Source organism: Calypte anna, chromosome Z (genome assembly GCF_003957555.1).
Source record: "Calypte anna isolate BGI_N300 chromosome Z, bCalAnn1_v1.p, whole genome shotgun sequence".
Lineage (NCBI taxonomy): Eukaryota > Metazoa > Chordata > Aves > Apodiformes > Trochilidae > Calypte > Calypte anna.
The window spans coordinates 880,361-904,000 of record NC_044274.1 but is presented as its reverse complement, the minus strand read 5'-3'; the positions used below and the strand labels follow the sequence as shown (position 1 = coordinate 904,000).

At 46.2% G+C, this 23,640-nt stretch overlaps 1 protein-coding gene across 6 annotated transcripts in view; it reads right to left on the bottom strand.

Annotated features, from left to right (window-relative positions):
• Positions 1–23,640, bottom strand: part of TCF4 (transcription factor 4) — a 223,918-nt gene that overhangs the window by 143,754 nt on the left and 56,524 nt on the right. For 5 of the 6 annotated variants that reach the window (XM_030467039.1, XM_030467040.1, XM_030467042.1 and 2 more), the window contains exons 4-5: positions 12,966–13,027; positions 10,808–10,904 (exon numbers count right to left, since the gene is read on the bottom strand). The exons of the other annotated variant lie outside the window; for it this stretch is intronic. In XM_030467039.1, coding sequence (XP_030322899.1) covers positions 10,808–10,904; positions 12,966–13,027 — 159 coding nt within the window. The remainder of the gene's footprint in view (positions 1–10,807; positions 10,905–12,965; positions 13,028–23,640) is intronic. 6 annotated transcript variants of the gene reach the window in all.

The window sequence follows — 23,640 nt, the reverse complement described above, 5'->3', positions numbered from 1 at the left end:
AACTCAGTGAGTGTTGGTTTTTCCCCAACCCACCAAACACTGGTAGATTTTAATCTATGTTCTTCTGATGTATATGCTGAGGCAGAGCACAAGCCTTAACCCCACAGCCCTGCTCAGCTTTCTATTAAATGTTGTCCCTGGTACCTCCCTCAGTTTTCTCACCTGCCTGCCCAGATGCTTCCATCTCCTTTTGTCTCCAGCCTCAGTGCTACTGCCTGCCAGTACCCCTGAAGACAGCCCAACCTCAGGAGAGCAAGAGACTGATGAATCTGGGCCAGGAAGAGGCAAAAGAACCTTTGATGACAGATTTGTGAAAGAAAAAATGCCTCTGGAGAGACAGGACACTGGAGGATGAAGCCAGCAAGATGACCAAGGTGAAACTCCATCCTTACATGGAACACTTTAGCTCAACCAAGTTCACAGACTGAGGATCATGCCAGCAAGACTATGGTTCTTCTAGATTATTAAGAGACTCAGGAAGAAGGGCATGAAAACTTCAGAGATTAGTTCTTTATAGACCCAGGTCCAGACTGGCTGAGTCTGGAGGATAAATCCAGCAACCCAAGAGGGACACACCCCCCCTGCTCTAATAAAATCCTCCAGACCACTAAGATGCAAACATTCCATCACCTGAAGCACCTCACCCTCCAATGTGAGCATTCCAGCCCATAATATCAAGCATGCTGTCAGATATGAACAGGTTTATTCTGAGGGAATCACTGATGCTCCCCCAGGAGGCAGAACACACCACCTAGCAGAACCCATTGGGAGGGAAATGCTTTGTGGATCTGCAATGGGTACCCTAGAGATAATTCCCACCTGACCCAAGTTCAGTGTCCCTTCCACACAGGCTGTACTGAGCTCCTTGTTGTAAAATAGATGTAAAAATAAGTAAAAGTCATGCAAAAAACTTGTCATTGAGTCCTTACGGGACAGAAGCACTGTGCCATGATGGTGAAACAGAAATGGACAGCTGAGGACATCTAGAAATGGAGGGGAGTGGTTTGGTTGTTTGGTTTTCCCCCCATGAACACGAAACAGTCCTTTCTCTTTTCTTACTTAAGAATTCTGTGATGGCTCCTCTACAGAGTTTAATCCATCCACTGATGTTCTCACCCACCGTGTGATCACCCATTCTGGAATAATCCCTATTTCCTTCAATATTTCTTGCCTCCCTCCTGGGAAATTTATATGTGGTTCTGGCATCTGTTCCCTGTCCTCTTTTGTGAACACTGAGGCGAAAAATCCATTTATTTTTTAGCAGTGTCTACATCATCTGTCAATAAATTACCCTTTCCATCTCTAAGAGGTCCCAAAATCTACTTTACTGACCTCCTCTTCTTTATGCATTGCTATAATCTCTCATGATTATTTATCTTAACCTCATGTACAGTTGTTCCTCTCTTTCTCTCTTTGCTTTCAGCTTATTGTCTCTTAACACTGAACCTCGTTCCACACGTTCTCTGAACTTGATGTTTTACAGCTCGTGTCCTTCCCTCCCTTTCTGCCACGCTGCTTCCTCTCTGTCAGGATGCTAACGTGCTTTTCAGCCCATTATTTATTCTCAGCAGAGCTGGGTACACTCACTACACTTCTTTTGCAGAAGGCACCAATTCCCCTTGATGCTGGGGCTCTGCAGTCCCTGTGAAAAGAGGTTGGAGGATGCAAAGCTGAGGCTCAGGGCGACAGCTGCTCTGTCTGCACAGCTCACCTGAACATCAGCAGCTCATTTAGAGCTTTAAGAATTATTACAAGTGTTGTCCTGGCCTTCAGCCCACTTCAGTGCTCAGTCAGCAACAGCTACTTCAAAGTTGCACTGATTTTTCTCACTTTGTTTTTTTTATTTAATGCTTTTTTTATTTTGCTACTTGAAATAAAGAAAGATTAAGCAGGTTACAGCCACTGGGCCAACTCCTACTGACACCTGCACACTTCTCCATCTAACAGCTCCTAAAACCAGTTTGCTCTTCAGATTTCCAGTCACCTTCTGGGTGCTGCACTCCACGGGAGATTTGTAATCACAGCCAGTTGGAAATGCAAGCCAAACCTGGCTCTGGATTCCCTGTGCTGGCTAGGAGATTTGCATGACAGTGAACATTTAGGGAGAGAAAAAAAAAATATTCTCCTAGAAAAGCAAAATTTGTTGGCAACGTGAACCAGAATCAAGCATCTTCAGTTCTACTGACACGTAGGAATTAAAATATAAATAGTAGAAGGGATATGAACGTGTCGATATAGATATCATAATTAAAAGGTATTTAAACAACAAATTAAAAATGCTTGTGACTAAATTCTTGCTGATCTGTTTACATAGCTTGCTGATCCAGGAATTAATCAGAACTGCTTTTTTCCGGATAATTCACACGTATATACACACACACACACACACTGCCACTCTTTTTAATATTTGATCATTGGCCTAATTTCTCCTTTATCACATTTAGTCAGCGTGTTTGCTTCCCAGAATATCCTTCTCCATCACTGCTCATTCTGCACTCTCCTAACTTAGAACTCCTGAATCTGCTTCAAGCCCACAACCACAGAGGCAAAAGTTTGCAGGGTAAAGAAATGGCACGGGAGGACTCTGATTCAAGTTAAAAAGGAATATAATCTAATTAAAGTACTGATGGTTCCTGTTAAATGCATGCTCCCTATCTTTTTATTTCACATGGTACAAGGATCAAAGCAGGGACCCAGTATACCAGCAGCCTCACATAGTGTGAGAACTGGTGCTGTCCCTAATGCAGACCATATGGTAAGATGTATCTACTGGCACGCCGTGGTGGAGAATTGCTGTACCCTCCTGTCATACCCTTTTTATCATTTTCCCTGCAACTGTTTTATATTTGATTTTGTCTCTTCTGTGCATCTGACCAAACGTGCTGACACCCCAGCAGCCCCCCAGCCCCCAGCCTGGGGACAGGAGCAGGGAAGCCGCCGCACCACCTGCCAGGAGGACTTGCCAGAAAGAGAATTAAAAATTTCACTGCAAAAATAAAAAGGATTATTTTTTTTTTTTCCCCCCCTCAAGACCATCACGTCTTCCCACAGAAAGCGATGACAGTTTTTTTTTTCTCCTGGATGTGGCCTTCAGCAGAGGGAAAAGCCCCACAAACCGAGAGCGACGAGGACGGGCGCGCGTTTCGATGGGCAAGGAATGCGAGGCTTTAGGGCTCAGCACCTGGGAGCTGGAGCCTGGGTTTTGTAGGAGAATACACCACAAGCCACCAAAATAAGTTGCTCTCATTTAGCTGATGCCTTCCCCAATTCCCCACCTCTCTTCAGTGGGAAGTTGAGGCCCGAGCTACGGCGGGGCTCCCAACGATTATTAATTATCCAGCTAACTCGGCATTGTTTTACACACTCTGTGCCTTAACTAGAGAGCAGAACAAACCCATTGTTTTTGCCTGTTTAACGGACCATGACTGGAGCAGCTATGTAAATGACCCAGTAATTCAACAAATTTGTTTTGTTTCCCAGATTTTCCCACATGTAAGCTTTCCAGCTGTAATGCAAATCCAGCCCGCAGCCCGGCCGGCCGGGTCCTCCTGGCAGCACTACCTTGGGGTGGATGCTCACCCATTCCATGACCACAAACAACTCCAGGAAAAGAGGGAAATTGGAACTCATTTAGAAGGCTTAGAGGGGTTTTTTTGGCAGTGGTTTTTTTATTTAAAAGAAATAAATTCCATCAATGGTTTTCTCGGTGGGGTAAGATTTTCTAGGAGCTGATTTTTTTCTTTTTTTCCTCTCTCTGGATATTTAAAAGAAGTCACTCACAGGTTTCTTTTAATGCTCAAACAGGTGTGAGCTCAAATTCCCTCTGCCACTAGGCTCAGCTCAGCTGGAGGACAGCAGCAAATGCTTATTTGAAAGCCAAACTAAGTTCATCTCTATAAAGGGCAGGAGCTCATTAACCATTAAAGTGCCTTCTGGGTGCTCCTTTAAAAGCCACTTCTAGGAATTCACTTGCCAGGCAGAGACACACAGTGTCCCAAGCAGATAAAACCTGAGCCCTGGAGCCCAAAGTTTGGTTTGCAAACAATTTGTAATCCCAAATACAGATCAAATACATTTTCAATGCCCTTTTTTTCCACCCTGCACACAACACAACCGTGGCACAAAATGACTTGCTGCAAATGCTTGGACTTGTTTAAGAACAAAATACAATGGAATGTAAACTTCCCTGAAAGCTCTGTAGTACAAACTAATATTTCAATTCTTTGCTCTGTATGCAGACTTGAATTGCCACAGTCTACAGTTTCTATTTATACATCTGCTGCTCGTTCCCCAAATAAATGGAAATGGCCTTGTAATTTCTTTTCTCCAGGACTGGGAGAGAGGCTGGGGCTGAGTGCTGAAGCTCAGCATCCTGACTGGCAGTGCTTTCAAGAGTGACTTGTTGCAGAAGATATTAACTCTTCATTGGGAGCTGGCACATATTTCTCTATCTCCATGTACAAAATGCTTTTCACACACTGATTTTTTTTTCCTGCTTTGTTCCCAGGCAAGTGAGATGAGAACCAGCAGGCATGTTCCCTGACAAGAAGGGATACACGAGCCAGTGTCTTCTACAAAGCACTTTTAAGGCATCTTTCAAGACCCCAAGTGACAGTAAACTGTGTGATTTTCATTGTGGTTTCAAGTGCTATATCTGAGCTCCTCAGGTCTCAGCCTTGACACCCTGCACAGTTAAATTCAAACTGTTGCTCAGGGTTATCCAGAAGCACTTCTATTTTATTTTTTTTTTTTTGTGTGCAGACACTACTAAAACTAATCCAGCAGAAAAAAAAAAAAAAAAGGAGGGGAAGAAGAAATCCTATCCAGCTGTTCCTGGGTAAGGGGAGGGAGAAACACAGAGGCTTCATTTACACATAGAGTTAGGTAAATGGCCACTAAAGAGCAGAATAAACCACATCCAAAATCATTTGCTGCTCCAGTTCTTGGAGATGCCCTTCCAGTGCTTTGCTCTCAGAATCATTTGGGCTGGAAGGGACCTTAAACCTCATTTGGTTCCAACCCCCTGAATGGGCAGGGACACCTCCTACCAGCCCAGAGGGCTCCAAGCCCCATCCAGCCTTCAACACTGCCAGGGATGGGGCAGCCACAGCTTCTCTGGGCAGCCTCTTCCAGTGTCTCCATCCTTATCCTGGTTGTAAGGAACTGGGATACTGGATCCCTACTGCAGCCACCCCAAACCTCATTGCCAGGAGGAGACTATAAGGTCAGATCCTTCTGAATATTTCCCACCTGGCTGGGGAATCCCTGGGTGCTGAGGAGCTGGCAGAGGGATGGGATAAGGCATCATCCACATCCAGTGCCTGCTCCTAAACCTGCAGCTGTGGGGTTGTGTCAGCTTCAGGAATGTAGAACACTCTCAATAAAAATATGGGGAGTCTGAAATTTCCAGTTCGTTGGTTTTTGGAAGCTCTTTCCTCACCTTTTTAGTCCTTTCAGCCAGATATTCTGTTGTTGAAACTCAGTTAAAGCTACTCAGACAGTCCCACATTTTTCTGGAAAACACAGTTCTGCTTGTGACTCCTGAGAATTCACCTCTGTCTGCTTTTCTGTAAAGTTGTCACAGGTTTCTTTCTGCACACCACGTAGAATTTACTTTTTTTCCAAATATAATACTCATTTCTTTGCTTTCTATTCACCCTAAGCTGCTTGGCTCCTCCACACCCCACTGCCCCAAGAAGAATCATAGAATTGGCTGTGTTGGAAGGGACCTCAGAGATCGAGTCCAACCCTTGATTTAGGAAGTAAGATAGGAATAATTATATTTTAGAATAGAAATAAATAAAAAGCAACAGTAAGGAAAAAAATAAAAAGCAGGCACCACAAGATAAGTAAGTGGGTGATGAGTGTGTGCTCCCATAACGTGGGTGATCCATCTGAAGGATCAGAGCCACCATGTCCCCAGGTGGTGGCATCTTTGGCTGCCACTGGACTCAAGAGCTGAGAGACCAAACCCTTTTGCATTTCCAATTTCTGACTGCAAATTCTGGGCAGTTTCTGCCATTTCCCTCACAGTTCCTCACATACCTTCAACTTCTCCAGCTGCAGAAGGGGAACCAAAGCCACCTGACATAACAGAGGTGGTGTGAAAAAGAATTAATGCTCCTGATGTGCCAGCCACTAACTGAGAAAATCAAAAATCTGCCAGGATTGAAATGTAATCTCATTTTAGGAAACGTTGAAATCATTTCTGCAGAAGGTTAAAAAAATAATAATCAGGCTGAGTCAGATACACAGCATGGAAAATTTTCATCCCAAATGTTTATAGTTTAGCAATTGAAAGCAAGGCCTTCTAATGCTGTGTTGGGTAAACTTAACTAATCTGCAAGAATTCCAGTTCTCCTTATAACAACAGGAACAGAATCAAAGCCCTAGGGATTAAAAGCAAACGCCACAGCAATATTTACAGAGACAAGTGCTATCATAGCATTAAAAATAATATTAAAAAATTGGCATGTAATAGGGAGTACCCGAGGAACCCAGGATGTTTTCCAGACAGTAATTCATCACTTCCCACAACATCCCTGAAAAATGGAGCGGGCATCTTCTGCAGATAAATAGGAAGGCACATTTGAGCACAAAGGCATGAAACAGCTTGCCAGGACTGCATGGCAGAGCTGGGTAGCCCAGGAGCCAGGGGCAGAAGCCAGGGGCAGGAGCTGGGTAGCCCAGGAGCCAGGGGCAGGAGCTGGGTAGCCCAGGAGCCAGGGGCAGGAGCTGGGTAGCCCAGGAGCCAGGGGCAGGATCTGGGTTGCCCAGGAGCCAGGGGCAGGAGCTGGGTAGCCCAGGAGGCAGGGGCAGGAGCTGCGTTGCCCAGGAGCCCGGAGCAGGAGCTGCGTTGCCCAGGAGCCCGGGGCAGGAGCTGGGTTGCCCAGGAGCCGGGGGCAGGAGCTGGGTTGCCCAGGAGCCCGGGGCAGGAGCTGGGTTGCCCAGGAGCCCGGGGCAGGAGCTGGGTAGCCCAGGAGGCAGAGGCAGGAGCCGGGTAGCCCAAGAGGCAGGGGCAGGAGCTGCGTTGCCCAGGAGCCCGGAGCAGGAGCTGCGTTGCCCAGGAGCTCGGGGCAGGAGCTGGGTAGCCCAGGAGGCAGGGGCAGGAGCTGGGTTGCCCAGGAGCCCGGGGCAGGAGCTGGGTAGCCCAAAAGGCAGGGGCAGGAGCCGGGTAGCCCAGGAGGCAGGGACAGGAGCCCTGTGGGCACTCCACACATCCCAGCCCCGTTGGGTCACCCCCACCACAAGGAAATGCTGCTTCCTCCAAAATACCAATGCTAAGAGGAACATCACGAGTTGGGGGACTTTTCAAAGGAAAAGGGAAGAAAACCAGAAGGGAAAATCTTGATTTGGTGGTACAAGCCTGGGCTGGTTGTGGGGATAGGGACCATGGGGACAGCATGTGTGGCAGCACAGGGAGGGAAGGGAAAGTCACTCTGTCTGCTCTTTGGTTTGGGCTTAGCAATGGCCAGAGAAAATAAACACCAGCAAAGATTTTGTCTTCACATACTCCATCACCAACCAACTCCTAAGATCTATGCTCAGTGACCTCATGTCCTTTCAGAGAGTCCCAAAGCAGTACCAGAAGTTAAAAGCTGTCTCTAGTTACTAGTGCAGCAACTTACTACATTTCTTCTTTTCAATAAGCTGTGTAAAAAATCACCACAGCAAACACCAGATACATCACACGTGGAAGGGAGGAGCACACAGACTGTCTAGGCAAGGAAATAATAGAAAAAGATCAAAAGTACTTTTCTTAGGTTTTTAATACGTTGAACAAGGTGGGTTAAATCAGCTTTGTGAACCCAGAAGTTGTACCCTGTGCAGGGACTGCCTGCCCAGCAGCTGGAACCCAGAGAGCCCCCAACATCTCACCTTGTGGGGCACATCGGGTTAAATTCAGGGGGCTTTGAGCAACAAAAACCTAAATATTCCTGGTAGGCAAAGTGAGGAGAGGAACTGAATTCTAATGAACCAACAGCTGTCACAATGTGACCACAGTAACCAAATCAAAATATCAACCACCAACCCAGATGAGATTCAAAGGTCACCACATAAGCCAGCAGCTTTCTTCAGCAGTGCCTGAAACCTCCATCTAATCCTTACAGTGAGATGCTCTGGGAGCTATAGGGGGGTTAAGAGCAAGTTCCTGTAGGTTGGGAAGTGATGTCTGGCGCTAGCAAGATGTCCCAAGGCACAGGTAAGAAACATTCCCTAAGAGCACACCTGGAAGCAGGAGGTGATGGAGAAGCCAAACCCATCCCAGCTCTCTGCCCATGCCTGTCTCAGTCCTGGGCCAAATCCTCACTCTTCAGATACCCTTAAGAGAACCCCAAACACCCAGCAGGGTAGCAGGACCCCAGAGGCACCCAAAGCAAGTGGTGTTTGAGTCCCCAGAGGCAGAGTGATGCACACACAGCTCCCTGACTTCTCCCTGCTCCTCCACACAGGGCTGTTCCAAAGCCTCACACACAAACTCCCTGCTAGACACTGGCCACAAATAAATGTCAGCTAAGAACACATAGCTGAAAAATAAAACACAATCTAAGTCCTCCTTTAATCCTCCTCTCTCTAAAAACATTTGTGGTTCCCAGATATGAGGTCAGTAGCATCTATCCCCAGCCAGAACAAAGTCCTTCTTGCTTGCAAAACCACCTCGAATCAGGAGCAGCTCCATTCGGGTCAATACACACCAGTACAAAACCAGTTTAAGTTGGATGACTGTCAGGCTCTTTATCAGCTGCCAAGAGAAAGGGGAGCATGGAAAGAAAACTCCAGCGTGGCTCTGCAGGTGCCAGCTGCATAACACCAGGGCTGAGGGACCTTCCCTTGGGGAAAGCCTGTCAGGAAAAGGGAAATGATAAAATACACTTGGAGGAAGAGGAGCTGGGAGCCCGAGCAAGCAGCACTGCTCAGCACCCCAGGATTTAGCTCTCCCCTAAATTCCCAAATCCACACATCCCAGCAGCCAGCACAACTCCCCCAGCACAAGCACCCCGTGCCCAGGAGCAGAGCAAAACAGGGGAATAAAGTAAAAAGTTGGGGAGTAAAGTAAATTTCCCCCAACAGGGGAATTTAGGAGCCCATGCTGATTACCAGGGTGCTCCTAAAGCAGAGTTGCAAAACGCTGTGGGTTGCAGGAGGCAGCTGATGTTATTGCACGTGGTGTTGTGCAAGGGCACACTCGTCAAAAGCTGCTAGCACGGGTTAATCTGGGTGTGTGGGAGCAGCACTGCTCTGCTTTCCAATTGGAATTACCAAATCTCATTAAAACAAGAAGACAAAAAGTCTTCAGGCACATGTCCTGCAAGGATGCTGCCTGGGCTGGTGCAGACCCCTCTGGGGGGGACCCATGCAGCCCCTCAGCTGGTGACAAAAGGGACCTTCTAGAAAGACTCAGGGGTTGCAGAGCTGCTCATCACAGCATGACAGGGCTTGAGTTTCAAACCAGGTGCCTCCACCAAATGTGGGTTTAAAAAAAAACAACCCACAACCCTCTCAAACCAAGCAAAACCAGTATTTTCTCTGCTATTGGCAAAACCAGAGACAGGAATGAGATTTTTCTGTCACCCAAGGGCAGGCAGAGGAGAGAGAGAGATTTTCTATTCTCCAGGCTCAAAGGAAAGGTTAAACTTGAAAGCACCAGTGGGTTTCAGAGAAGTGTGTGGCTATTTGCAGAGTGGCTCTGTGCACTACCTAAGCCCCATGGCGTGAGTTAAGAAGGGAGTGTTGAAATTTCCATGCTTTTCTTGGCTTCCCTTCGACCCCTTAAAACTGTTGTAACCACGTTTTCTACGTGAAAACATACAAATGACTACAAGCTCCAACATTGTCCTCTATGTTCAACAAGTTGCAGAGATTTCCCAATATTCCAAGACAAGGCATTTTTTTAGGGCTGTATATTAGAGCTGAGGAATGATATATTGCAGTTACAGCCCCACGCTTTCTTTGGCTCCCATTCAAGCCTTTAAAGCAAAGCATTTGGTTAGTTCATTGACAACTGCAGAAGAAGGGTGTGATCTTGGCCGTGCACAAGCATTACTAATATTTTTACATCATATATTTACTTTAACCAAACTCATTTATCAACCCTAATTAAAGAAAGTAGCTATCATTCACTTACAAATAATTACAGCCTCTCTTGGTACTGCTCTGCTGCTTGCTGCTAAAGCTAAATGATTATTCAGGGGTGTCAAAACCTTCTCTCATGAGGTGTGGGGTGGAAGGAGGGTCCTTGCCAAACGCCCTGGGCAAAATCTCACTCCTCTAAAGCAGAAAAAGCTGCAACTGCCCTCGCCTGCAATCCAGGAGGTTGCAGCTCGCAGGTCTCAGCAGGCAGGGATTCACCAGGCTCCAAAACCAACAATGGCTCCAGTGGCCCTCACCAGTTATTTAGCTGTTCCCTTTTGTGAACAGGGATTTATCATATTTCCAGAAATCCTTTTCTACTTTAAAAGTCCTGCTCAGAGTGTGTTCCCGAGTTTCCCTGCCAGCTCCTTTGAAAAGGAAAGGCAGCTCCTTAGGAAACAACCAGTTACCTCTCCCAGCAAACACTGCAGCTCCTGCATCAAAAGCCACATCCCTCTCCCAGCAAGACAACACTGGTCAATAAACATCATCCCTCTGCATTTCTGAAATTGTGAGAGAGCTTAAAAAAATAATAATAATCATTCCCAACCCCATGGTGAGTACAATCAACCCCCCCAAAACAAGGATGAGGGATTCAAGCCCTCCAAATTGAAATTTCTGGCTCGTTTCTTCCACTTTTAACAACACTGTCAAGTTAGGAAATTTGATTTCTTACTTTGTATTCTGGAATTGACAAAGGGAGGAGAGAGATTGTCATGCGACCCAAGGTCTCTGCTCGCCATATGATCATAGTGAGTCCCATCTCCATAGTTCTGTTAACAAATTGGGGAAAAAAACACAATTTTACAAGTTGAAATGGCATTTTTCAAAGCCTACAGGTCCCTGTTTTCCCTTCTAAGTTTGAAGCCAGCTATAAGAAATATTGTGACTTTTATTGCTTTCCTCTATTGATTGGGCTGGAAGTGATGTGTTCCAGGACATTTTAAAGCTGTTTCAAATGTTTATTTCATTAGCAACTGACTTTAGTTTGCTGTGTGGATAAATCCTGCATGGGTGACTGAGATGAGGTTCCTGGAGTTCCTTGCTCTGCAATCCAGCATAGAGGCCTCTCTCAATACAGAACTTTTTTCACCCATAACACATGCAAGAACAGCAAAGAAATATTTGCTTTTTAAGTCTATTTTTAAGTAGAAATTTGCTCTCTTCATGACCTCACTGAATTCTTACTGAAGAATACCCAAGCATGGTGCCACATAGTGTGGCACTTCTCTGCAGAGCAACAGCATCAGATGCTACCTAAGAACATCTAAAACCTTGGTAAGATCAGGGCCCTCTTGTTTTCAAGCAGTTTTAGTGTGGTTTTTCTGCCTCCAGTTACTCCCTTAGCAAAAATTCCATTTAAACTCCAGACACTGACCAAGCAGAGCAGTTCTAGGTCGTGTTTTGGTTCTTTGGGGCAGAAGAATGCCTAAGGATCTAATTCTCCCAAGGTGGAAAGAGCACCATGATTTTACAAAGCAGGAAGGAGAGGGAGGTCAGGCTGGCTGTAGAATAACTCTGCAAGTCAATGTACAGCCTTGATTGGAACTCCAGGATTCTTCCCAGGCTCGTGCTCCTTCCTTTACATCTCCAAACTTCATTGTACACTCACATTCAAGTTTTTGCATGCATAAATAATCGTGTGGGCAAATTTAGAATTTACTTTTCAAAACATTTTTCCCTCGGAAGCAATACAAGTGTCAAGTGGGGAAAAAAGGGATAAAAATAAACCTGACAGATGTGAGCAGTCATGACGTAATGGATGCTAAGCAGGAGGGGAGAAGAAAAGGTGTCGGGCTTCCCCCCCCCCTTTGCCACACCATCAATGGGGACCCCCCTGGACAGCCAGCAGCTGAAAACCTCCCCCAGGGTAAGGTCCAGCCAGGCCAGGACCTGCCCCAAGGGGAAGGATGGGCTGGGGATGAAGAGGGCAGCTGCATTTCTCCTTCCCACCCAGATACCAGAGGGCACAGAGCTCCCAGCAGAGCCCTGAGCCTTCATGTTAATTAGAAAACAATTAAAAAGCAATTGAAACAAACTGTTTAAACAAGGGCAGGAGTGAAAGCATTTTTTTTTTTTTGCCCTGCCTGAGTGTACTTCATGTGTTAGCAGGAAGTAAAGAGAAATAATCATCTTGGTGCTGAAGGCAAAGCTGTGCCCAGCCCTCGGGATGCTCTGGCTGGGAAAGCTCCTGAGGACCAGCAGCAGCACTGCCCACCCTGGGGTGCTCACTGGGGGGATGTGCTCAGCCACCCCCCTGCAGCTTGCCTGCCCCAGGAAAAGGGTCTGAAACCCCCTGAGCACAAGCACAGAGCAGCTGAGGAAGGGCAAGAGCAGAGAAGCTCCAGTGGGGTCCTCCCCGGTGTCACTGCCCTGAGCTTGGCCCCTGGGGTGCTCAGAGGTGTCCACAAAGTGGCTGCTGGGCTTCTGCACCAGGATGAGCACTGCCTACAGTAGGGACACTGGTTCTTGGCTATGGTGGCACCCACAGTCCCTAAAAACCCAGGTGCAGAGGGGGAAACACTCCCCAGAAACCTCTGCTCTCCTGTTGGTAGCAGTGGCTGATACAGCCTAGCAGGAAAATAATGGTTAATTAATATTCTTGCTACCTGGTAGAAGTAGTGAAGCAGGTGCCCAATTCAATCACAGGACCAGGTTTAATAATATTAAAAAAAAAAAAAAACCAACAAAAAACCCAAAAGAAGTAATTTTTACACTACAGCCAACTTGACATCCCTGTTTTTCCATGCAATCAGGTGGAAAACTCACATTTAAGATTGTAAATTTACATATGCAGGAAGTCTGGTTTGGGGAAAAAGATTAGATATACTTACCCTGGATGGACTAGGATGTCCTGTATTCCCCCAGGACCCTGAGCTAGTTCTGTCTTCTACATCTAGGGACAAAAAAGTTCTTTAGGCTTTATTGCAATAATTCTTTCCTTTTGTATAGGCACTTTGAAATTAATGTTTCAAATTAATCTCCTGTTGCCTTTAATTAAGAATCAGGCACAGGGCTACTATGATGGTAGTGGCTTCTGACCCACTGCTTAAATTAACTCATTTAAATTCACAGCAGAAACGAACCGGACCCTCAGGAACCAGAGGTTTGAGCATCAAAATGACTTCAGCATTTCTCCAGACTTTTAAAAGTGCTGCACCACTTAAAACCCTTCCAAAACCTCCAGCACTAAACCAGGGAGCTTGTCAAACAGAACATGTTAAGACAGCCAAAACCCAGCAGTCAAAATAAGGTATCTTGGGGCTGGGCTGCTGCTGCAGAGCTCTGCACCACATCTCCACAGCAAGAGGAGAAAGCCAGGGCTCACACAGAGAGGGGTTTTTCCTCTCTCATCAGCTAGAAAACCCACTGCAATCCTTGGGAGCTCCCCCAGTCCTTTCAGACAGCCCATTTCAGGGTGTTTTTAAGCCTTTTTCCACAGAGAGCATCTCTAGGAACACCAGTACTTCCCAGTACTTCTGCTCAGATGGAACTGTTTTTATTCCTCTTTCCCCCAGGTTTTTCCTACTCTTGCCAATCAAGCCAGTTTATAGCTACTAAAACTTTGTTGTACCACTCTGTGTTCTTCCAAACGTGGAGTATATGCCAAGAAAAAAACCCCAAACCTTCACTACAATGAGCTGGGAGTCTCCCAAAATGTCCCACTTGGCTCAAAGCTTCCTGGCTGAGGAAGCCTCAGTTCAGCAAGGCACAGGACACAGGTTCAATGGAAGCCTGTAAATAATTCCACTGGAATTAAAATATGGGAGCTGTGACCCAATTGGGCTGATTTCTGAGATTTTTAAAGAAAAAACACCCTAAACCCCACCCCCCCCACATATTTGTACAGTTTAATGCTTTCCCCCAATTACAATCCCCATTATCTCAATAACAGATGAACGTGTTAATAGCACAAGACACTCCTAGGTAAATATTTAATTAAGCTCCAGAAAAAGAAAGAAAATGTGTATCATTTACCTGACAGATCAGATCAACCATTCTATTAGGTTAATTAGGCATATTTTTAAAAAAATCATTTGTGTTATGTAACAGGCAATTAACTCCAGAGAGCTCCGATCCATTGCCTACTCAAAATCAGTGGATTTTAGCCCACTGACGTTGATGGACATCATCCTACCCTCGTGCACAGCTCCCAAAATCCAGCTGGGAGCAGAAGAGCTCAGCCCTGGGGAACAGGACAAGAGGTCCAAGCCCCCCAGCAGCCAGGGGAGCAACCCAGCACCTCCAGCCTCTCCTTCAGCCTCTCCTGCTCTCACCTCCCTCCTCCTGACCCCCAAGCCAAATAGCTGCCAAGAAAGGTTTCCAGACTGCTAAACTGGGTATTTTTATTTACATCTTAAGACAGGTGCTGCAGTCTTGCACATGCTAAACATGCAAGAAATGCCACATTTCAGGGCTGTGTTTTGAGCAATACCCTTCCTCTTGTACTTGGTGGCCAGGATGGAGAGCAGAGAGGGACAGGGACATCCCAAGCAGCCAAGGGCTGCACGGTGTTGCTGGGATTTTCCCTTTGGGAGCCAACCCCTCTTTCATAGAATCACAGAATGGGCTGGGTTGGAAGGGAGCTCAGAGCTCATCAAGTCCAACCCTTGATCCACTCCCCCCGTGGTTCCCAGCCCATGGCACTCAGTGCCACATCCAGGCTCTTTGGAAAGATCTCCAGACACGGAGAATCCACTACTTCCCTGGGCAGCCCATTCCAAGGTCTGATCACCCTCTCCAGAAAGAAATTCTTTCTCAGCTCCAACCTAAACCTCCCCTGGCACAACTTGAGACCCTTTGTGCCCTCTTGTCTTGCTGAGAGTTGCCTGGGAAAAGAGCCCAACCCGCCCCTGGCTCCAACCTCCTTTCAGGGAGTTGCAGAGAGTGATGAGGTCTCCCCTGAGCCTCCTCTTCTCCAGCCTCAACACCCCCAGCTCCCTCAGCCCTTCCTTCCTCCCAGGAATTCTGCTGGATCCCTTCCCAGCCTCCTTGCTCTTCTCTGCACCTGCTCCAGCACCTCAAGCTCCTTCCTCAACTTCCTGAGCTGAGGGGCCCAGAACTGGACACAGGACTCAAGCTGTGGCCTCCCCAGGGCTGAGCACAGGGGCAGAATCCCTTCCCTGGACCTGCTGGCCACGCTCTTCCTCAGCCAGCCCAGGATGCCATTGGCCTTCTTGGCCACCTGGCCACACTGCTGCCTCCTCTTCAGCTTCCTGGCAAGCCAGACTCCCAGCTCCCTTGCTGCAACCACTCCCTGCCCAGCCTGGAGCTCCCCAGGGGCTTCTTGTGGCCAAAGTGCAGGACCCGGCCCTTGGAATCTTCAACCTCATCCCCTTGGGATCAGCCCAACTCTCCAGTCTCTCCAGGTCCCTCTGCAGAGCCCTCCTGCCTTCCAGCTGATCCACACTTCCCCCCAGCTTAGTGTCAGCTGGGAATTTCCTGAGGATGGACTCAATGCCCTCCTCTAAATCCTCCCTCAAGATATTAAACAGCACTGGGCCCAACACTGATCCCTGGGGGACACCACTAGTGACCGGCCGCCATTTTGATGCAGCCCCGTTCAGCACCACTCTCTGGGCCCGGCCCTCCAGCCAGTTCCTAACCCAGCACAGAGTGCTCCTGGCTGAGCCATGGCCTGACAGCTTTTCCAGGAGAATCCTAGGGGAGACGGTGTCAAAGGCCTTGCTGAACTCCAGTTTCCACAAACCTGGGCTGAACCTGCTCGTGGTGTCACTTTTGAGTCACTTTCTTCACCAATTACTTCTCCAGGCCCATGGAAGGGGCACCACTCCCCCCGGGATGCACAGTACTTCCCAGCAAGGGATGGAAATCCACAACCAGGCACTGGATGCACCCAGTGAGGTTTAGGGAACTATTTCTGTGGTTCTAGCTCCACAGTGGTTTTGTGGGGAGCTGAATTCCTGCCCTTTGCTGAGTTATCCCCCTACCTCTCCCTGGAGCCAGGCATGCCAGTGACCAGAGGGCACTATCAGGTGCTTAAAATAACCCAGGAACAACACATTCCTCAGTGCTGGGCTATTCCTTGGCTCTGGAGACATCAACCCCCTGGGCACCCTCCAGACTAACCCAGAAAAGAAGTCCTGCCTATGGGATACTCCTGGGCAGGGAGAGGGACAGCTTTTGGGGATGGATGCATCAAGGGAAGCAGCCATGGTTCTACATATCCAAGATATTAGGGGACAAACCTCCCCAGATAACCCTGGAAGATGTGCCTAGACTCCAAACTTGTAGTCACCTCAAATTTGGCTGAAAATTCCTTGTCCTTTTCCTTGCTTTAATCGTCTAATGCTCAAGTTCTTCCCCCAAAGTCAAAAGTTCTGAAGTCTGATCAGAAACCCAAAAGCACCAGCTCTTGTGCCTTATCTTCAGGGGTCGTGTCTTAGCTTTCCACCAATTATCTTTGTATTTAGACTTAAATGTGCAAACTGCACCATATTACTCTGTGAAACATCAATGAGAAGGCTTAATTAAGTAACACTGACAGATAAATCCATTTCTTTCGCAGTAATCAAATCAAAGCAGGTTGACATAACACAGGAACTTAATGCAGTTACTCCCTTGTAATTGGAAAAAGGCCCTTTACTTCTCATTAAAGCAACCTTCTGGGTATTGGCATAATAAGAAGGCTCAGGGCTTTAATACTGCCCTATAAAAGTACTAAGATACAGCCCCCTTAAGCAAACATGCCAGATTATCTAATTCCTTGATCATAGTGGAACATGTAGTTATTGTTTTAAACTCCTCATTTTTTTATCTCAGTCAAAGACAAAAAGAAGGCACTGTCTAAAACATGAAGCTCTATAAAAATGTAAGCTCTAGCTGGGGAAAAAAAAAAAAAAAAAAAGGAATTTTCAGAAATCCTCAGCTGGGATATTGAGAGCTTAGACAGAAAAACTCCTCCTCTGGTTGCTGAGAGGACTGGGGGTGGCACAGGGAGGGTTCTCAGGGAGCTCCCAGCCTTTCCCTGTGGCCAGTGCTGGAGGAGGAGATGGGTGCCTGCACCTTGCCTGAGCTCTTTTCATCTTTTTAACTCTTCTGAGTGTGACCCAGGGAGCTATCAATAGGCAAAAGCCAGCGTTTTACCCCAGCAGCAAAGAGAAGAAAAAAAAAAAACCCAAAAAAACCCCTCACCAACTACTACCTAGCTAATCTAGCCTAGTTAACTCCTAGTTTTGTACAACAGCTACTGCAAGGTTTGTAAGCTCCTAAACCTAATTCCAGAAATGTATTCTGTACCCTGCAAGCACTGCCACTTAGGTAATTAGGACAGTGAAACCCTAATGACACCAAAGTCGATGGAGGATTCTCCAGTGACTGATTCTCAGAGCTTGGATTTATCCCAGAGTGCCCAAACTTGCACACATCTGTAATTTTCTCCAGCAGGCAGCTCCTGGGAATTAACCTCCCTTAATCAGGAGCAGGAGGCAGTGTGACAGGACAAAAGGCAAAGCATCCCTGCCAGCCTGGGCCAGTTTTTCAGAGGGAAGAGCACACACCAGCCAGACAGCAGGATTTCAAGAACTAGAGCTTCAACACACCACCCCAAAAGCTCTGGCTGAAGGCAGGAAAATTGGTATTTAAGTGGAGTCCAACCACCCCGAGGAGTTGCAGCCAAGGGCCTGGGAAAAGCAGGTTCAGCTGGAACAGGAATGGATGGTCAGTGCTGGGTTATAAACAATCCTATTACACCTCCTGGTGACCTGGGGAGAAAGAACTGTACCCCACACTGACCCTACAGCAACTCCAGAGGGGCTGCTCACATCTAGGGATGCAGGAGAAGCCCAGAGCATTGACCTTGGGGCCTAAAGTTGAATTTGGGCAGAGGAACCAGCCTTAAAAAGGCTTCAGCTAAGCAACCACCCAGCCCCAAGAGTATCTGTCAGCAGCTCTGCTCCTTGACACCCAAAAGAGGGAGGGGATGATGCCCTGGGAGCCTCTGGCAGTGATGCTGAGAGATGCTTCCACTCTGCTCAGACCTCCTGGAGCTCCTCAGCTTGCTCCAAACGTGCCCAAACACAGAAGTGTCCTCAGCAAAAGTTTCATTGAACCCCCAAAAAAACTTTAGAAATAAGAGAATTCATCCTTTTTTTTTTTTTTTTTTCCTGGAAAAAAATATCCAAACGCAGGGAAACAAAACAATCAAAAACCCAAAGTCCTCTTTGCAGGAACAATCCAAACAAATACTTGGGAAATCATCCAAGACTGGAGTAATAACACGGGACAATAAACTAGATGACTTTGGAATAGAATTTTGTTTGAACCTCCCAACAACTCCAATAACAAATTGGGGCACATATATAAAATCCTGGAATCACAGGCTAGAAAACTGGACTCATGTTTTACTCTGGTAAACAGCAACAGGGATACCACAGGAGTTCTGCTAATAGGGAGAGATGGGAGGGGAAAAGAAGGAAGGAAAAAAAGATGAAAAATAGATCAGTTAAATAACTTAGGAACTGTTTAAAAAGAAAAGAGGGGCCATATAAAAGATGCTGCATATGAGAAACCCTTGTAAAAAGCAGCATGCACCTGGGTCTGGACACAGCCTAGCAACTAAGTGAGAGAGTAGAAGAAAAAAAAAAAGAGCACACTGGTGGATCTTGTAAATTCTGTAGTATATAGGATTAGGAATGTGGATTTCTCCCTCATTCTTACATCTGAACACCACAGCACACAGGAGCAAACTTCCCACTGGAGAGATGGGAACAGGAGGCTGGGATTTCCACCCAGCATCTCTGGATCTGAGCAGGATTTTGAGTGGGTTTTTTTAGGGGGAAAGAGGCCTGCAGCTAGCATCCCACTCAATCCCACCTCAGGGCTGCTTATTAAACCTCTCCCCCTAATTTCTCCCCACTAAACCTGAGCACAGGCCCAGCTGCTGCTTCCTGGAGCCTGGCAGGGTTGCCTGCTGCACCCCAAGGCTTCCCCTCACCCTTTTCCAATGCCCTCTTCCCAGCACACACACAAATCAACACTGCCCTGACCACTGTGCTCAGGAGGGTAAAGAAAGGGAGAGACACATCCATCTGTAAATGACTTCTTTTTTTAGGTATTCAAATACTAAAGTCAGCAGAAAGGGCAAATTCAGTTTTCCTTGGCTGAACCCTCCTTGCTGTGAAAAGACAGGGGTGAAATTCAACCTCTGGGGGAGTCCTTCTTTGGATTTCAGGCATGACTAAAATGTCAGCCTCAGTATTTGTGTTCCCTTAATTCAGAATAAACACCCTTTCACATTTAAAAGCAGCACAACCAAACTTATGGCATGAACTGGAGGTGGGAACAGAGAGGTGCTGAGCAAAGTGCTGGGAAGGATCTGACCATCAAGCAGCACCAGGGCAAAAAATACAGAATTCTGTAAGTCAGTGCTTCCCAATCCTGCTTCCCAAGCCACAGATAATTCCTGGAGAATGCTCATTTGATCTGCATAAGTGTAAATTCATACTTATGGAGGTCATTATTTCTACTTGTGGCTCTGCAATAGAAATGCACTGCTCTAATTCCAAAATACTGGAATAAGCTTGGAAAATATCAGCACATATAAAAGTGTTTAAATGAGTTTTTATCTTTTGTGAATAACTAGAATATATTTCAGAGAAGCCAAGGGTTTTATTCCTGAATTTGGATCAGTTGTAGGAGACCAGAGGAAAAGGAAAATCTTTCAAATGATGAACTCAAAGTTACACTAAATTAAAAAAAAAAAAAAAAAAAAAAGCAATATACTGGAGTCAAAATTAATACATTAATACATTTGCTTAACCTCCCTGAAAATGCTCTCATGTGTTTACTTTGGGAAGAGATGCCAGGATTGGTCTGGGAAGGCTTCTGGTTCAAAGCATCATCTCATTTGTACCATGCTAGCAGCCAGATCAGGTCTTGTTGCTCTTGTTGCTTGAATTAAAGGAGAACTGAGCCCATTTTCTGGGGCTTCACCTCCACAAAAGCTGCTCTGCTCCTGGGACACTGGGTGCTGGGCTGATCCCTGAGGGGTCCTCAGCTCTGTGGTCTTGGAAGAGATGATGGGAAGGGTGTGGATTATAAAGGAGCAGCTGCTTTTTGAAATAATTTTTGCCCAGACAATCAAAGACACATGCTAAAAATATTAATTTTTATATCTCTATATAATAATTTCAATTAAGAAAACCCCAGGCATGTCAGCATGCCAACTGGGTTGATGTGCTGACACCTCCTAGAACACACAGAAGAGTAAAATGCAGAAAGACAAACATCTTCTGATCTGAATTTCATCTTCAAGGGGAAAAAATAGTGTATTAAAGAGCATAATGGAACTATTTTTACATGGGATTTAGCAGTCAAAATACCCTCAGATGAGGAGGGAACAAAGATCTCTACCTGCAGGAGGCTTTCTGTACACCTGCCACACTATCACATCAGCATTTCTCATACTATGAATCACAGCTATGCCAAAAATGAGGGGAAAATCCTCTAATTCTGATGATTTTCCTTCAACAGATAGCTTGGGATTGCCATCTTGCACCTTGCAAACACTCCACCAGGTCCCACCATGAATTAAACACACTTGGTTTGGGGATTGAGACCTTTGTTGCTGCTTTATATTTCAAAAGCTTTTTTTCCCCCCTCTTGGAAATATTATGTTTAAGAAATAAATGAAAAAAACAAGCTTAACAAAAAAGGACAAAATACAGAAGAAGGATTAAAGAGCAGTAGATCAAGGGAGGAATAAATTGGTAACCTGGACATTTGCTAAGCTGAAGGACTGGCAGATTTAAAATGCAGAGCCATTGATGCAGGGTTTTTTTTTTTTTGAAGATTTTGCTCTAAATATCATCAGGATGCTAAAAAAAAAAAAAGAAAAAAAGAAAAAGATAGGGATGTGATCTGGAAGAAGGGCAATCTGAAGCTTGGAGGTGACAGAAATAGTCAAGGACTGACTTCATCCAGAGAAAGGAGCCAGGAGATGGAGTCCTGAACAAAAGCCCAGGGAAAGCAGGGAGGAAAACTTAAATGTGGGATGGGAAATAAATTAAGGGGTTTCTGAGGAACCAAACGTGAGGTTAGCACCAGACACAAGGGGGGATGGTGAGAGACTACAGGGAGAAGCTGCACCAAGTTCTGGCAACAACTGGGGCTTGGCCAAGGAACCAGGAGCAGAAAATCTGGGAATCCAGGAGCAGAAAATCTGGGTAGGATGATCCTTTCTGTGAGGTTAATGGGAAGAAAGCACAGATTCAAAATGGGAAATTTCTACTATTTTTTTTGATAAACAATTTACTATTGGTTTGCTCAAGGGATTAAATACAAAGCTTAGGTTTGTTTGGGTTTGGTTTTTTTCCCCCAAAGAAGTAGGACCAGATCTATACACTCCACTTCAATCGCTTCTCTGAAAGCCCCAAATAACTGGAAATTCATTTTAATCAGATGGGTCACTTTATTTTCTGCCTCAGTTTCCAAAGTCCTTACAGACATCCCCAGTGAGCCTGAAGCATCCCTTGACAGCATCACTGCAAACAAATCCCAACTGTTCCCATCTTCACGTCCCCAACAGAGCTTTGCTTTGTCCCCCCAGGGGCTGAGGTCATAAACCCTCACATTGTATGAGCAGAGATACACAAATCTATTTTCTGACTCACATATGACACAGACTTTGTGCTGTAATGACAGATGACACTCACGTAGCCATTCCAGTTCCCTACCTCTGGCACTTCACCAGTTTTTAGCAGATCTGCTGGAACTACAAGCTAAGGAAAAGCTCCTGGATTCAGTGGTATTGCCCTTTCCAGCTTTTTAGGCTGATTCTAGGATTATCAAGTTACTGAGGGCTTCATTTAATCCTGCATTTGGAGAGTTTGGGGAGAGAGAATGCTGTGGGAAAAGGGATTCCTGAGCAAAATGAGTCTTTTTCTATTTATTTTAACCTGAGAGGAGGTAGAGCTCAGTATCATAGAATCATAGAATCCTTGAGGTTGGAAGGGACCTCGAAAGATCATCTAGTCCAACCCCCCCCTGCCAGAGCAGGGCCACCTAGAGTACCTCGCATAGGAACGTGTCCAGGCGGGTTTTGAATGTCTCCAGTGAAGGAGACTCCACGACCCCCCTGGGCAGCCTGTTCCAGGGCTCTGTCACCCTTACAGGAAAAAAATGTTTCCGGATATTCAACTTGAACCTCCTGTGCTCCAATTTACACCCATTACCCCTTGTCCTATCACTGGTCACCACTGAGAAGAGCCTAACTCCATCTCCCTGACACTCACCCCTTACATGTTTGAACACATTGATGAGGTCACCCCTCAGTCTCCTTTTCTCCAAACTAAAGAGACCCAGCTCCCTCAGCCTTTCCTCATAAGGGAGATGTTCCACTCCCTTCATCATCTTAGTAGCTCTGCGCTGGACTCTTTCAAGCACTTCCCTGTCCTTCTTGAACTGAGGGGCCCAGAACTGGACACAATACTCCAGGTGCGGCCTCACCAATGCAGAATAGAGGGGGAGGAGAACCTCTCTTGACCTACTAACCACCCCCTTTCTAATGCACCCCAGGATGCCATTGGCCTTCTTGGCCACAAGGGCACATTGCTGGCTCATGGTCATCCTCTTGTCTACCAGGACCCCCAGGTCTCTTTCACCTCCACTGCTCTCCAGCAGGTCAGCCCCCAACCTATACTGGGCCATCGTGTTGTTCTTCCCCAAATGCAAAACTCTACACTTCCCCTTGTTGAATTTCATCATGTTTCTCCCTGCCCAACTCTCCAGCCTGTCTAAGTCTCTCTGAATGGCAGCACAGCCTTCTGGTGTGTCAGCCACTCCTCCCAGCTTAGTGTCATCAGCAAACTAGGCAAGCATCTCTTTCTCAGGACTCAGTTATAAATGGCATGGGATTTATGAATGTGGTTATCTAATTAGCCTGCTGCATATTGCCCTACAACCTATATTAATATTAAAGTATTTAATTTTTACTTAAGCCCCATAACACAGTGCACTCCAAAGTTCTGATCATCCATCTCACTGCTCCAGGCAAAGTGCTCACCTTCTACACCACGACCTAAAAACACCCAAGGGCAGATTTACTGAAACCCTCCTTGGAAAACAGCTCAGGAAGGTCTCTGAACAGAGAAATGGCCATTTCAGCCCCAAACCAGAAGCCAGATCTCAAAGGTGAAGCTGGAAGCTTGGATTACAAGCTCCCTTCCAAGAGGACAGCTAACCAGAAGATGAGATCCAGGAGATCACTAACTCCTGCAACACTTCTTAACCCTTTCCTCTTGCCCACTTTTCACACATTTGTGGGGTCTATGCTACCTAAGGAAGATCTGAAAGCAGCCAGGACATTCTCTTCTGTGAGACATCCTACATGGGGAAGAGAAAACCAGTGCAGAAATCCAACTCGAGCACCAACACCAAATGAATAATCTCATATTTAATCACCTTCAATGATCTTTTTTTTTTTTTTAAAGACCCTACATCTCTACAAGTGCCACTACTCAGATAACATACAGATTAAATTACTATTTT